The sequence below is a fragment of the Poromitra crassiceps genome (genome assembly GCF_964638095.1).
Source record: "Poromitra crassiceps genome assembly, chromosome: 1".
NCBI classification, from domain to species: domain Eukaryota; kingdom Metazoa; phylum Chordata; class Actinopteri; order Beryciformes; family Melamphaidae; genus Poromitra; species Poromitra crassiceps.
Window position 1 is genome coordinate 18,552,007 of NC_139623.1, and position 16,356 is coordinate 18,568,362.

Genomic DNA, 16,356 nt, shown 5'->3' on the forward strand with positions numbered 1-16,356 from the left:
CGCTTAGTGCTTCATGGACGGTACAGGGGCCCACAGCATGAACGGGCCCCTTATGGCCCATTTCCATAGCTGGTATTGGTGCGGCTCCGTCCGGCTCGACTCACTTTTTTGTAGCTTGCCACCGGTCAAAAAAATATTACAACTTAAAGTGCCATATTTACAGAGCTAGACTGTATATAAATACACAACGCACTGTGCGCAAATCTAGAAACATCAGCTCTTTTAGAGGGGCGGGGACCTCACAGAGGTTCTAACTCAACGGATCTACTGCGCAGAATCGGGTTCCCAACCACGGCGACAAATCAGATGATATTGGCTTCAATAGCTGATACTTCCCTCAATATTTATTATAGCTCAGTGGTCGAGACAAGTAAGAGTTGAGACGAGTCGTACTATACAGTGCCATGTGGTGGAAATGAGCCATTAGTGCGTCATGGTACAGGGGCCCCCGGTTCACTGCATCAGAGTGGACGGCCCCGGCCACTTGACCTTTCCTCTGACATATTCATCCATCACCTCTTGGCCTTTCAGTCAGAAATGAGCAGCGGGGTCTTCCTCCTTATTAGGAAGGCATTGATTAAATTAAAGTAGCCCTCACACCCTGAGTGAACCACAAAGCAAGAGTAAATACTCACTCTTGCTTTGTATGCTGGAAATTGATAACAGAGAAAAATGCTGGTTTCACTCAGTAGATAGTGGATTTTGCTGATTGTGGCGACTTTTTTCAGTAGTGTATATTTGACATTTGATCTAATCAAGATACTTGTGAGACTAATCAAATGTCCTGAATTAATGCAAGGGAGTGCAGTTAGAGACTGAACGTACATCTGACCTCTATTTCAACTAAAAGTACAGTGAATTATAATGTCTTATCATTTGAATTAATCCCAGACAGTGACAGAGTGCAATGTCTGCACCAAGAAATAGAGCATAAACATAAACACTTGTTTATGCTCATGAATGCTCATGTAAAAACAAAAATCCAGGCACCTAAATTATATGAATCAAATGCAATAAAATGTCACCTTTACATTTGGGTTCATGATGATGCAAACACAATACAATGCAAAAGTGCTCTTTGTTATGGAGGTAGTGAGGCATACACTTTCAAGGTGTTGAGCCTTTAATCCATAGGAATGAACACATATTTATTTAGCAGGTTAAAGAGCTTAAAACCCACACTTTAGCCTTTGTGTAGATTGAAATTTGTTAAACAGGGCTATGCTCTTGGAGGCATAAAATGTAGCAACGGCTTACAAAGAGGTGATAGGTACTGTACATGGTCACAACCTTCTATTGCACCAATCCTTTTTGACTTTATTATATAAGAGGGACTTGGATCTGCTCTTTTCTATCTTTTACTCCTGCTGTGCTTTCTGCAGGAATTCTCTTATGACATCAAATATGCAGACCTCACTAAAAAGACCCTGGAGGTGACCGTGTGGGACTACGACATCGGCAAGTCCAACGATTTCATAGGTGAGCACAGGTGCCAGCTCCGCTTCTCATCAGTGAGCACAGGTGCAGTACGCCAGCTCCACTTCTCGTCAGTGAGGGTCGAGCCCAATGGCTTGACTGATATTTGTCCCAGTGGGCTAACTGGGGCTTTGGCAGAGGAAGCCACGGAAGTGATACAGAAAACTGTGGTTCCTCAAATGGCCACTTGAGGCTGTATCCAAATGCACATCATTCCCAGGCATTCACCCCATGTTAAAATGCTTGACTTTGTAACAGGATTAACCATACAGCCTGGTTCAAAACACGGTTTTGGCCTATATAGCTAATTTCACCTTTCATAACATCTGTATGGGGCGTGAACTCTTTCCGATTTAGAGTAAAATAGAAGATAAGACCATTTTTGGGGGGTCATTGACAGGTCTTCTTCTTCTAATGGCTTTCCGGCAGACTGGATGCCTTGCGGCACATTGCTGCCTCTCACAGAATATTGCACAAATTCCAGACTTGGGGGTCCACCCCCTCCGCAATGCTCCTCCCTCCGGCTGCCTCACTTTCCACTTCGACCACCGCGTTCCTCTCGGCCCTCGTACCCACACGCTGACCTCCCTTGCTGCTCGAAGGCTCCCGCTTGACAGCCTTCGGTCAGCAGTGATTAGCCTCAGACTGATTCCTCAATGACAGGTCACATCTCCAGTGATTGCGCAGCTTGCCGATCATGGACCAATAGCAGGCGGAACTGTGCCTCTGGCAAACCCCTCATCTTGTGCCATCTCACGCGAGCTGCACAAGAACCCCAAGATGGCAACGGCCACACAAGGCTTCAAAACAGGAGTTCGAAAACCAATGGGTGACGTCACGGTAGCTACAGTACGTCCGTATTATTACAGTCCATGATTTGTCCACACCAGTAACACCGTTGCCCCCCCTTTCCATCTGAGTCCACCATCTGTCTAGCACTTCCTAAGGCTGGAGACTGGAAAACAAACAAACCATGAGCTACGCTGGGAACCATGTGCCTTGTGTCAATCTGAGTGTGTTGCACCAAGGCGAAAATAAGGCTCAAACCCATCCTCAAATGGACCTTCTCTGGAGTGAGGAGATAAACTTTACCATAATAATCCAACTGTTGAACAAATTTGATCCCAAATTTTGCAGAGAATATTTCCATCAGCAGGGTTGAGGCAGCGATATAAGCTTCATGAACGTACAACATAGAAAACAGTAAATATATGCCTGCTTGCACATCAATCTCAATAGTCAAAGTCAATTTGATTTATTCTAGGAATCTCACGCGCTACGCATCCTTGATTCCTAGGGTGGAGATGATGTGCCATGGGTGCAGTTATGGAAATCTACCAAAATCGTGACAGACAGACAGACACCACCCACCCACCTAGGCACCATCGTGCAACTGTGCCCCATCAGCACATCACAGTTGCTCGAGTGACATCACTGATAACATCACAACTGCCTGAGTGACATCACAGTTGGGCAATCACAGTTGCTCGAGTGACATCACTGATGACATCACAATTACTCAAGTGACATCACTGATGACATCACTGGTCAAGATATTAGGCTCGTTTGAGATGAGCAAATGATGATGGTTAGAAAAGTTGTCCGACTTGCTCTGCCTGAGCCACGGGACTCTCGTGAGAGCGAGACGGGTGCAGATTTGGAGCGAGGCGCCGCAGTTGCCCCCCACCAACTCCGCCCGACTGCGGATGACAGAGGATGCATCAAGCTGAGCGCCCATTGGTTCAACACAGGTGCATTACAAACCCACAGTGAAGTGTAGAAACTTCCAATTTATATCTATTCCAAGCTGTCACTTTGACATAAATACCACCTGTAATGATAAATGGTAAATGGCCTGCATTTATATAGCGCTTTTATCCAAAGCGCTTTACAGTCAGTAGGTACATTCACCCATTCACACACCGATGGCGGCACGTTACCACGCAGGGTGCTGGCACACCAACGGGAGCAATTTGGGGTTCAGTGTCTTGCCCAAGGACACTTCGACATGCAGACTGGAGGAGCCGGGAATCGAACCACCGACCTCTTTTATCCAAAGCGATTAGTGGACGACCCGCTCTACCTCCTGAGCTACAGCCGCCCCTTGTAATGCTTACATTAAAATAAAAATAAGTAATCTGAAGGGCTGGGTCATTTGAGCAGTGAGTGTGGGTGGCACTAATGCACATGTTAATTTGTTTACAAACCGCTGTTAAACAAAACTGTAGAAGAAGAAAAGCAGCAGTGAGTGTGCAGTTGGGGGTGTTCGACTTGCCTCGCCTGACTGCGCTCGCCTGCTCTCGTCTGCTTTCCAGGCGAAGAAGAAACCTCGAGCTACTTGAGCTCAGCAGGGAAACAGTGGATGAATGGATCCAGAAGAGGGTGGTAATGCAACATTGAGGATGCCAACTGCCAAAAAGAATAAGAGCTGCTTGAGTCAGTAGGAGAGGGAAGGGACAACAGAGAGGGACTGAATGTAGGGAAACAGTGGATGGATAAATTCAGAAGGAGGCGGTAATGCTAAGGATGCAAACCGCCATAAAAGTCCAAAGAAGAAGAGTCGGCAGAAGAACGAGAAGCGGAAGAGGGAACGAGACGATGGCTTCCACCCCTGGGCTGAAATCTCTATTAATGGAGGACCCCTTCACGAAGGTGAAGGCGCGTTGCTCAGGAGGGATGAGGAGCGGACGGACATGAGACGAGGCACAACAGCCAAGATTGAGGAAGTGTGAGAAACACTGGAAACTTGAAAGAAGAAGAACCAGGTCTAGAGTGAGACCATCCAACTGTGAGAGGCAGCAATGTGCCGCAAGGCATCCAGTCTGCTGGAAAGCCATTAGAAGAAGAATAAGAGCAGACCTTGCTCAAGGTGGGCGGCCATCTGCTTTCGGTTGGGTTAAGAGAGACCTTCTCACTGGGGCTAATCCTGTGTATGTAATGACTTATTTGACCAATCAGATTTTGTAATTTGATACATCGTAAAACACAGATGTGGAGATGGCAGTGTGTCTGATATTCTCCTTGTGCCTTCTCACAGGTGGCGTTTCCCTGGGCATCAATGCAAATGGTGAGAGGCTCAGACATTGGTTTGACTGCCTCAAAAACAAGGACAAGAAAATTGAGCGATGGCACACACTGACCAATGAATTGCCTGGTTCGGCATTCAACGATTAAAGACCCTCCTGTTGCCCACTCTGTTGGCCCTCTTCCTGGCTGTGGCAGAGGAGTCCAGCCTTCCCTATGCTACTTCTCCCAGCTCTCCGGACCTGGATTCTCCCTAGGTCAACCGCAAGCAACCCCTCCCTAGTAACATCTCCTCTCTCAATAGGGCTTCTTCAAATGCCAGGTCATTATTGTAAAAGAGAATGTGTTCTCAATAATCTACCTGGTAAAATAAAGGAAATGATGAAATCAGAAAAAACTTAAAACCTTATGTTTGTGTTCAACAGCGTCACATAAACTCAAAAAAAGTTCGGTAACGTTATTTCGGTCGATTATTTCTCCCCTTTAATAATACCAATTGGTATTGTATTTTATATTGTTGGAAAGCCTGATTAGTCACCTTTACAACGAAGTACAACTTGTAAGGATCATGCATTCGTGGAATGAGCAACACAGCTAACCGTGTGGGTAGCGCCCCAATTTGTTTTGCCAAAATCCCCTGCAATATTCTTCTGTTGGTATTCACTCTTGTTTTGAGTTGCTTGGTGGATTGGATGATTGCATTCTCCCACAGTAATGAGGAAAAAACAGCACATATTGGCCATTTTTACACTTTATTCATTTTACACTGTCAGGGACCTCAGTAGTGTGTGGAAGATCACGCAGCCACAACAGCTTGGCACCTTGGCACCGCAAAGTAGGTGCCAATCAGGTGCCAGTCATACACCTGTGACTGGCACACACCTGCCAGCACTTGAAGCTCAAAACAAGAGTGAATACCAACAGAAGAATATTGCAAGGGATTTTGGCACATTTTTTTGGGGCGCTACCCACACGGTTAGCTGTGTTGCTCATTCCACGAATGCATGATCCTTACAAGTTGTACTTCGTTGTAAAGGTGACTAATCAGGCTTTCCAACGATATAAAATACAATACCAATTGGTATTATTAAAGGGGAGAAATAATCGACCGAAATAACGTTTCCGAACTTTTTTTGAGGAGTGCCCCTGCAACAGCCCCTAAAACAACACAACACATTCAGCACAAATACACCCTTCCTACTGTCGGTTTGATGATTGTGAAATAGAACAAAACTCCCACAACAGATGTAGCAAAGTTTCACAGTGTATGCAGAAATGAATCCCCAAGAGTTCACAGCGTTGTAGAAGATAGCTGAATAAACAAATCAGCTGAAAAATATATTTTTTAATAGCTAAATATGTTCCACAGTTGTGTAAAACAAGCAAGTCCTGCTGTCATTCACCTCTTATGCCAAAATAGGAGCAGTGGCTCTCAAACAAAGGGTGTGTTCATAGCAAGCATGTTTGGAGCGTCTACTCCTTCTGGTTCAGCCGTTTACAGTGTAACGGCCGGGCTAGACCGGGCAAGGGTCCAACGTCTTGTTCTGACCATGAAGTAACACTGTATTTCCGCTGCAGGTGTAGCCACCAGAACACAGCAGGTCCACTCCACGACCCGGTCCGCTTACATTGCATGCCCAGTCTAGCCTGGACCACTTACAGGAAACAAACCCAAAACGCAAGGTTTTATGGGTATAAGGAGATGGATATTGGCATCTGACTGCAATTGGAAAGCCTGGCATAACAAAATGAAGTGAAGGCAAACCACAGTCTTGACTGATGCTGCTTATATTTAGGTATTTCCTCAACCACATCTCTAACCTAGCAGAAAGGTGTCCAATAAACAAGCTACTTATGAGTCCAGGTGACTTTTGTTTACAAGCTCTGGTTCACTTGTAATTCAGTGTGAACTTAAACGAACCAAATGCAGCAAAGTAAACTTTTCCACTCTGGTTCAAACCACAATCTAGAGTGCCTAAGTGTTAATGACTTTACACACACAGATGTGAGTCTTATTTATCCCTGTGTAGACAGCTAATCAACATGAAACACAACACTAGGTGCCAACTCAATTTAGTTGAGTTACTGGCTGACTTTGTACTGCAAGCCCTAATCTAGACTATAGTGTGTGCAACCTACTGTATACAAGGTTTCACTGCAGAAAATTTGTCTCTACAAAACTCGCTAACAACATTTTCAACTGTAACGTGGAGAAAACTGTTATGCCGAGAAACGGCAACATTTTAAAAATGGAAAGTTTACATCAAACACTGCTAAAAAAAGAAGCATGTATTGTTTACAACAGCCTATCCTTGCTGAAGTTCAAGTTTGCTGCTGAAAGGGCAAACACGCCCTTGCTAAAGTCATTGCAATTGTTCAGCTGTGCAATGCAAGCTTTGCTAAGATGGGCCGGGCGAGAAGGAAGGAAGAATTTTTAATATACTAGCTATGTATGTATATTGTTACTATGTTGTTGCATAATGTTGAGGAGTTTTTTTTATGTAAACAACTCCACTGTAAATGTATGGAACAGAATGTACATGTTTAACCCCTTCTATTCCACAGTGAATCCTCTGAGAATGTGCACCTTAGTGCTCTGTGTTGTTAATATTGTTCATACGTCTCAAGGTCTGTGTTCGGGGGCACACATCTGGGAATAGAGATGGTTAAACTCACCCCAAATTGCTCCTGTCTAGTATATCACTGAGATCATATATTCTATCAAAACTATATTTTTTACTTTGCCTCCTCATAAGATGTTATATTATTTATGTTTGTGTATGTTTATTTTATTTATTTATTTTTACATTATTTACCGTATGTTAAGGTTTAAAATTACCCCCCCCCCCTTAAAAAAAAAAGAAAAAATATATATCGTCCTGGAAGTTTACCATAAATGTAATGTCAGAATGGCTTACATGGCTCTTGCCGTGTCCTTACGGATCAGTGGGCTTGGATGCACGCCGTGTGATTTTATAAGTTCGATCCCACATTGCAATCTTTGCTGCATGCCCCCCCTCCACTTCCACTCCCAGCCTGTCCTGTGAATTTCCTCCATATACTGCCTGGTTATACAGAAATGCCATACAAATAGTCCTTACTTCAGGATTGCTATCGGGCTTGCATTTTAACTAACAGCTTATTGGAAGTAGATTGATATTGACTTTATAGGCTACTGGCCTTGCCTCATGTCACTACAAGTGGTAGGTCAAGCAAGTTTGATTCTAGGAGCATGCTGATACTGTCAATGTGGCTGACAGTTTACTAATTTCAGCTAAAATACTAACTGCTAGTGGACAGTGACTAACAACCCTTGTAGACCCTAAACCATCATCATTGTATTTGTTGTTTTATAATAGATTTAGAACATTTAACCCATAATCTTATTATTAACATTGTGTTTTTCTAGTTAGTGTTATTTTTTGTTAAATTGCATTTGTTTTTATTAAGATATTTTTATTTTACTGGCATCAGATCCTCAAAGCTGGTTTAACACATCATCAGCTCCCAACAGCTTACTCAAAAGGGAAAACACCACATCCGTTTTCCTTCAGTCTTACTGTCTCATCACCGACATTGATTTGTGAGGCACAGACAGGCTATGACACCTTGTCAGCATTTCAGTATCCTACATGAGATTACAGTGATCCCTCTTTCTTCGATGAACATACAATACAACTGATATGTGATTTTTTTGTAATCTGTCTGCCTTTGTACGCAAGCTCAATATTATGGAGAAAAAACTGCATGCATATGTTCTTGGTTTTGTCATGAGATGACTTTGCCTAATGTTTGATACTGTTTTTCTGTAAAAATACACAACTGTGGATGCTATAAGATTATGCTATATAAGTCAGTCTTTCTTCTGGACAACATTTTGTACCTTTGAACACTATCGCATTGCCTGTTTGGCTGCTGTATTGACTATCTGGAAGCGTGACTTGATGTGAATTAAAATCTCTCCTTTGTTTTGGTTGCTTTTTTTAACACTCAGGCAGTTGTTTGCATTATTCTGGTGGATCTCTGGTTATAAAACAAGAAATATATAGACTCTAGATAGGTAGAAAACTTCCTAAGTGAATTGGTCCTCAGGAACCTGAGTCTCTCCATACATATAACTGAAACCATGTCCGTCAGCCATAGCTGAAAAGAAGGTGGGGAGGGGGACTTCCACTCCCTTAGAATGAGTCTCTTGGTGACGGTCGTCCTCTGTGTCAGAGACTGCTGCACAACCGTGGGAAGGAAAAGAGAAGATTCCGAGCAGCCAAAGATGGCAAGTTCCGCCTCCGCCTGAAGGGTTACTTTATAGGCCTTGGACTACCAATCAAATATTTTGGACCAAAATGTAGATATTAAAAGGCAAAACCAAAAAGCATGGGACAATGTACCCTCTAACACTTGATGCACGTCCTGATATTGCCGTGTTGGTGTGTTCCTGGACCAACATTTGCTCCTAGTACGGCCGGGGAAAACCCCCCCTGAACTAATTTGATTGGTCGCCGCAATTGCTTCTGTCACAGGTCGAGATGTGTGTCAGATACCCCTTGGTTAGGACTGTCATATCGGACTGTCATATCATTTATGATATTGCACTTTACGACTTTGCATCAGATTATTAGACAGGAAGTGGGAGTGGCTTAGAGGTAGTTTAAGACGTGGCGTGAGGCGGCTCGCGGCTCTGCCATTTTGCTCTGCTAGTCTGATCTAGGAAGCTACGTATGGGTGTGAGTGTGTGTGAATACTTATTTTCCAATAGCGTCTTATGAGCGGAGGCTGGTTGTAGCTAGTCTCCACACCCAAGCTTGAGCTGGCCAAGTGACGTTATCTGCATCGCCCCGACCTGTCCCAGGTAAGCTACTCCCATCTGTTGACTTCTTGTGTGATAACCTGTTGCAAAGTCGTTCTGTTGTTGTTGTAGCGGGTCTGGTTCATGTAGACACGAGCCTGATCCTATTTTGAGAAGCGACAACGTTACACTTCTATATTACTATATTACTAATATCACCAACACGGTGATATCAGGAGGTGTAACACTTGACACCTATCACAAAGTGGTGAGACAGAGCGGTAGATCTTGTGCAACTTAGACTTCGAATAATGAAGACGGTGAGTGACTTCATGCAAAACGTTACGTTACGTTTGAGTTTCATGACAAACTGCGACTTTCTTGACATGATAGTATCTTTTAAATTGACAAAATTTACATGTGGACCTCATGGCACAATTCAAACGTGATCAAAAAAAGTATTGTATCTCGCCGTTCACCACCATTCATATTTTGTAAGACCTTGGTATGCATGGTGAGGCAGGATGTGACGTCCACTTTGGCTCTCTATTGAGCATTGGCATAGGCAGTAAGTGATGAAGCCAGATGTTCCATTTATGCCTTCGCCAGTCTGGGGAAAGAAATATTGTGGGTGGGACATGCCTTCGCCATCCTGGGGGGGTAAAATGCATACTGGTATATTGATTCCCTTTCACGTCATGTAACGATTTCTCAAAACGCCAATGACTGTAATTAGCCAGAACAAGATTGGTGGTAGGAAGGTTCTGCCTTCAAAGTGTAGTCTTAGACTGAATTTCAATCATGGAAGACCAAATAAAGCATAGATAGAGCACCCCATGCTGTCATACCCCTCAGCCCAAATGACGTCACTAAATGACGTCACCATCTCCGACGTCACCTTCTCTATGACGTCACCTTTGCAGTGTGACGTCAGTTGCCCAAATGACGTCAGTTATGACATCATAAATGCCCTTCTCCTGGTACTATATAAAGCCCCCATCACCACAGCTTAAATCACACTTGTGCAGTCATCACTCACCTTGTGTCAGCATCACGCATTCATCCAGCATCTCCAGAGCAAAAAGCTTCATTCAGTCCATCATCATGTCTGAGTCTGAAGACGAGCAGCAGAGGGTCAACTCCGCCGTGGACGCCTTCCTCCAGAGCACGATCAACGCCCCGACCAGCCCTGGGCAAATCTCCAATCCCCAGGCTTCATCTTCGGGCGTCTCCTCTCACCAGGGGCCGCAGCCGCAAAAGGAGATCCATCGCCGCGGAGGTCCAAGTTGTCTCGCCCGGATCTCAGTCCGCGCAGCACTCCGGAGGCCGTGGCCGCGGCAAAAGAGCCAAGAAGTCCACCTCCAAGAAAGGTCCAGCGAAACGCACCAAAACCGCCGGCTCCTCGGCGGACGCTACGAGGCTTCCAGCCCCTCCAGGCCTCCAAGATCCCCTGATCGCAACGATTTCATCACTGGTCGGGTCCCTCATCGATGCCCGGCTGAGGACGCTCAGGAGCCCCATGCTCCCCACAGCAGCAGCCCAATCAGCACCGCCCCAGGTTCCAGGCTTGTATCCCCCTTTTCAGCCGGCATCTCTTCCGGTGATATCAGCCCAGCCAGCTCCGCTTCATGATCCAGGTGTGTGCGCCGAGTTCCCTCCCCTCCCCGCGCACATCCCCCCGATGAATACCCTCGCCTCAGCTATCCCCTCCCCCGCATAGCCTTATATCCCACTCTCAGCAAACGTATCGCCCAGGCTTCGGTCCATGATCCTTCAAGGCAGAGATATTAACCTAGTCAGTATTATCCTGCCGTCTGCTGAGTGCAGCAAGAAGATAATGGGCGGCCAAGATATATCGGCCGTCCTGAAATCTTCCGACCCCCGTCTCGCCAGAGAGCTATCACCAACCGAATTCTTCGTTGCGTTCGGGGTTCTCCGCGACATTATATGCTCAGTATATCCCAGCCGTCGCACCGAGTTAGATGAGTACATGGCACTGGTGGGAGACCTCCACCTAAGATACGGGAAAAGCATATTCTACCAGTACCACAAAGCGTTCTCTACAAAAGCAGCGCTGTACATAACTCGATCCAACACCCGCCTAGACTGGTCCGTGTTGGATACCGAGCTATTGGTACTGGTCACGGGCGGTCATCAGGCGATCACCTGTTTTTCCTGCGGCGAAGTAGGCCACACGGCTCCCCTATGCCCTAAGGCTGCCTTCCAGGCTTCCGGGAGCAACACCCCGTTTTCGGCCGGCCCACCCCCCCTCCTCCAGCAGGGAACCTTCCAGCCATCTCAATCAGACCGCCAGGGGCGCAAGGTAGTTATGCATAACAACATGGCTATTTGCAATAATTTTAATGAGGGAGTTTGCACCTATCCTAATTGCATTTTTCTGCACGTCTGCAGCGCCTGCAGGGAAGCGCAGCCCCGCTCCGTCTGCCCCCGCAGGATCCGCCCCCCAAGGCAGTTCCCCAAAAAAGAAAAGTTGGGATAAAAATCATAGAATCCCTTCCATCCACCCCCATCGACATCCCAGCCCTGGCTCTCGAACTAGCCTGCCACCCTGATCGCGTATTTACCGATCATCTCTTAACCGGCCTCTCCCAGGGGTTCAAAATAGGAGTAATTTCTCCCCCCACAGTTTCCCACGTCTCTAAAAATCTGCAAACGGCTCAAAAAGAGCCCAAAGTAGTATCTCAACTCCTTAGCAGGGAATTATCAAAAGGATTCATAATCGGCCCTTTCGATTCTCCCCCCTTCCCGGTGTTCCGAACAAGTCCAGTAGGCGTCGCCACTCGCAAATATTCCGGCAAAAGCGCCTGATTATAGACCTGTCAGCCCCTCATCACGGCCCCACTCCAAGCATAAACAGCCTCATTCCTCCCGAACCTTATTCCCTCCACTATGCAAAAATAGACCACGCCATATATTCGTCTAATCAAACTGGCAGGCAAAGGTGCTTGGCTTTCTAAAGCCGACATCTCAGACGCCTTCAAAGTCATCCCTATTCATCCCTCCCAATGGCATCTATTCGGAATTAAATGGGATTCAAAATTCTATTTCTCCGTAAGGCTCACGTTTGGGTGCAGAAGCAGCCCCGCCATCTTTAATTCACTAGCAGAAGCTCTATGCTGGATATTGCTAAACAATATCCGTCTCCCCGCAGTGCTACACCTGCTAGACGATTTTTTGCTCATCGACCCTCCGTCTGTCCCCTCAATCTCCCTAGTCAAACTCAAAGAGACGTTTCACAGGCTGGGCGTCCCTCTAGCTGAGGAAAAAACCTCCGGGCCCTCATCATCTGTCGAACTCCTGGGCATTAATCTTGACACCAAGCTTATGCAAGCTTCCCTCCCCCTCGAGAAATTGTCTCGTATCCGCGAAATAGCCCAGTCCTATTCAGCAGCCAGCCACTTTTCAAAACGAGACCTTCTGTCTCTGCTCGGCCACCTGAATTTTGCCTTGCACATTATTCCCCAAGGGAGGTCATTCATTTCCAGGCTGCTCGATTTAGCATCTTCAGTCCCCAGCCTCCTTGACTCAGTTACCCTCAATGAGGGATGACGATCCGATCTCAAATTCTGGGCACACCTGTTAGAAAATTGGAACGGAATCAAATTTTTCTATGACGAAATCGTCTCGTCTGCCGACGACTTAAAACTTTTCACAGATTCAGCCCCATCTGTGGGTTTTGGAGGGGTCTACCAAGGCCACTGGTTCGCTGGCACTTGGCCGCAGCAGTTTGCCAGCTTGGATCAGTCCTCCGCATTATACAAAATGTACCCGATAGTGGCTGCTTGTCACATATGGGGGCGCTTCTGGGCACGTAAAAGGATAGCAGTCAAATGCGATAATGCTGCAGTAGTCGCCATCATCAATAAGGGACGATCATCTTCCCCGGCCATCATGCCTTTCGTCAGGCGCCTAACCTGGCTTTCCGTCACCCATAATTTTATCATGGTCGCCAGGCACATCCCCGGGCATATTAACATAATCGCTGATCACCTCTCCCGTTTCAATTTCCAGGCGTTCCGCAGACTCTACCCCGAAGCGGACTCGACTCCGACGCCTCACCCCTCCTTTTCTGCCCTCACGCTCTCATAGAGCGTAATCCCCATCTCACCCATTTACTCCACTCGGCCCAGTCCTATATTAGGCAAGGATTGGCCAGTTCCACTATCAAAGCTTACGACGCGGCTTGGCGAATGTTTGCCATGTTCTGCCTCTCCGTCAACCTGCCCGTTCACCCCGTTCTAATTCCCACAGTATGTGCCTTCATTACTTTCTGCGTAGATGTCCGCCTCTTCCGCCCTCCTTACATTCGCAGCCTAGTGGCAGGCATCCAATTTTACACCAGGTGCCTCGACCCGGCATTTCCCAGTCTATTTTCAAATCCAGTTGTTAAACTACTATTAAAAGGCATTTCAAAAGCTTTTCCGTCTGCCCCCGACTCCCGCCGTCCCATTACTCTCCCCATGTTACGGCACTTGCTAACCAGCCTCAGACAAGGCATTCACTCCACCTTTTTAGACATCCTCTTAGAGTGCGTATTTTCCCTGGCCTTTTATGGGTTCCTCAGAATCAGCGAGTTCACATCCCCCGCCACGTTCAACCCCTCACGCGACATAACTCTCTCCGATTTAAAATTCTACCCCGACCACTATAGCATCTCCCTGAAACATACCAAAGTAGGCGGAGCCTGCTCTATAATCATTGCTCGCATCCAATCTCCCTTCTGCCCCTTCTCGGCCATGATTCAATACATTAGAATCAGGCCCCCGACTAGTCCCTTGGCCCCCCTTTTCCTCATTTCTCCCCATCATCACATGACGAGATCCTGGTTCATCCATCACTTCAAGACCACACTCCAGAAATGCAACATCCCTGCAGAGAACTATTCCAGTCACTCATTCAGGATCGGGGCAGCCACTTCAGCAGCCATGCAGGGGGTGTCCTCCGCCTCGCTTCAACAACTGGGGCGCTGGTCCTCATCAGCCTTGGCATCCTACATCCGACCAGAGCAAGACGCCATATTATCAGCCCAAAGATCCCTCCTTCCATGACTAAAGAGGCAACAAGCACTTCGTTGGTGGTGATCAAACTCTCCTTTTTCTCATCAATGCGCCCCTGCCCGGGCTATCCACGTCCACTCCCTTGCCTCTCTGCCATTGCCTAAAAAACCCCAGTCAGCCCCTCATCTCCCGGCATGCATAATTCTCCCCCTGTCAGCCCATGACCTGACTAAAGCATACCCCAGGCGAGCTCCATGACCCCCTGGTTTCACTCTCCCAGTTCCTGAAATAAACTTTAAATTCCTTTGGGGGATTTTCTATCTCATACAGCACTGACGCCCCCTCTCTCATAGCAAGAGGAGCGGCACATCATGGAGTCATACGCCATACTCAAACTGTCTGATTCAATAAAGATTGTTAAAATTGTATTACGAGTCTCTCATGATTGAAGTGTAGTCTTAGACTGAATTTCAATCATGGAAGACCAAATAAGGCATAGATAGAGCACCCCATGCTGTCATACCCCTCAGCCCAAATGACGTCACTAAATGACGTCACCATCTCCGACGTCACCTTCTCTATGACGTCACCTTTGCAGTGTGACGTCAGTTGCCCAAATGACGTCAGTTATGACATCATAAATGCCCTTCTCCTAGTACTATATAAAGCCCCCATCACCACAGCTTAAATCACACTTGTGCAGTCATCACTCACCTTGTGTCAGTATCACGCATTCATCCAGCATCTCCAGAGCAAAAAGCTTCATCCCACCACCTCCCCAGATCACCACCAATGTCATGACTCCTGTTGGAAACAAATCCCCTTAGGGGGGATTTTCTATCTCATACAGCACTGTATGAGTACTCACTGTACAGCCCCTCTCTCATAGCAAGAGGAGCGTCACATCATGGAGTCATACGCCATACTCAAACTGTCTATTCTGATTCAATAAAGATTGTTAAAATTGTATTACGAGTCTCTCATGATTGAAATGCATAACTGTCATTTATGCCACGTTGCGTTTTGTTCTTGTCTGTGCTTGTGTCTTGTTTGTTTTAAATGCTGCCATTTTGGCCAAGTCTTGCTCAAAAAAGAGATCAGATCATTGATCTCAAGTGACTACCTGGTAAAATGTTAAATAATAAATAAATCTAATAAAATAACATACTGCTGATCATCCCAAACATAAACATCCATGATGTCATAAATCCCACTGTGACATCATCAGTGATGTCATAAATCCTACTGTGACATCATCCGTGATGTCATAAATCTTCCTAGTGATTCCTAGTGATCGATTCCTAGCTCGATTCCTAGTGATTTGAAAGAAAAAGCAAAATCTGCCATGATTGCAACCCAGTCTCACATGTAAACGTCAACACACAAATGTTCATGCAGAAAATGTCATATTGTTGACATTAGATGTGTATTGAGATTTTCAACAATAAATAATAATAATGAAAAATACAAATTGATGCAGACTGACATTTTATTTTATATCATAAAGTGAGGAAAACTGTGTCTGGACAAGGGGATTGACATAAGCAAACTGACAAAGCTGATTTTTCCATTCCCCAAATTCAAGCCGTTTATCAGCATTTTTTGTGTGTGACAATCCTGCAAGGGGTTGTGGCGTACACATCCCCGGGTTTGGACTAGTTACCCTAAAAGTGAAGAAATGAGCTGTAGCAGCTCTAAGGATGAATGGTTAGTTCATTTTAATGACAGGGTGTCCGGCTTATTGTTTTGGTAAAAAAAAAGGGGATGCGCGCTTTTATCAGCATAAGATCTCTCTTCCAGCGAGAATTCGAGCAAAACTTGTTTTGCTTACACAGGAAGGGAGTAAGCTACAGTATAGCTAGTTTTTGTGCTGTTTATTCATAATGGGCTTAACTAGTGATTCTCATACTGGTCATAAAATGAACAATACCAATTTTGGGTAGCCTAACTAAAACGGTTGTCTTCATTTACTTCATTGCTTTTTATGCCAATCACATAAAATTTTATCCTGTGTATTTGGTGTAGGCCTGCTGCTCACTTTACTCTGATGAT

General features: G+C 45.8%; 1 protein-coding gene across 1 annotated transcript in view; it reads left to right on the plus strand.

Moving 5' to 3' along the window:
- Positions 1 to 4,650, plus strand: part of doc2b (double C2-like domains, beta) — a gene marked incomplete at its 3' end in the record, with an annotated part of 377,287 nt that extends 372,637 nt beyond the window's left edge. Inside the window, exons 9-10 of the mRNA XM_083636172.1 lie at positions 1,383 to 1,479; positions 4,514 to 4,650. Of these exons, the coding sequence (XP_083492298.1) occupies positions 1,383 to 1,479; positions 4,514 to 4,650 (234 nt within the window). The remainder of the gene's footprint in view (positions 1 to 1,382; positions 1,480 to 4,513) is intronic.
- Positions 4,651 to 16,356: the final 11,706 nt, after the last annotated feature.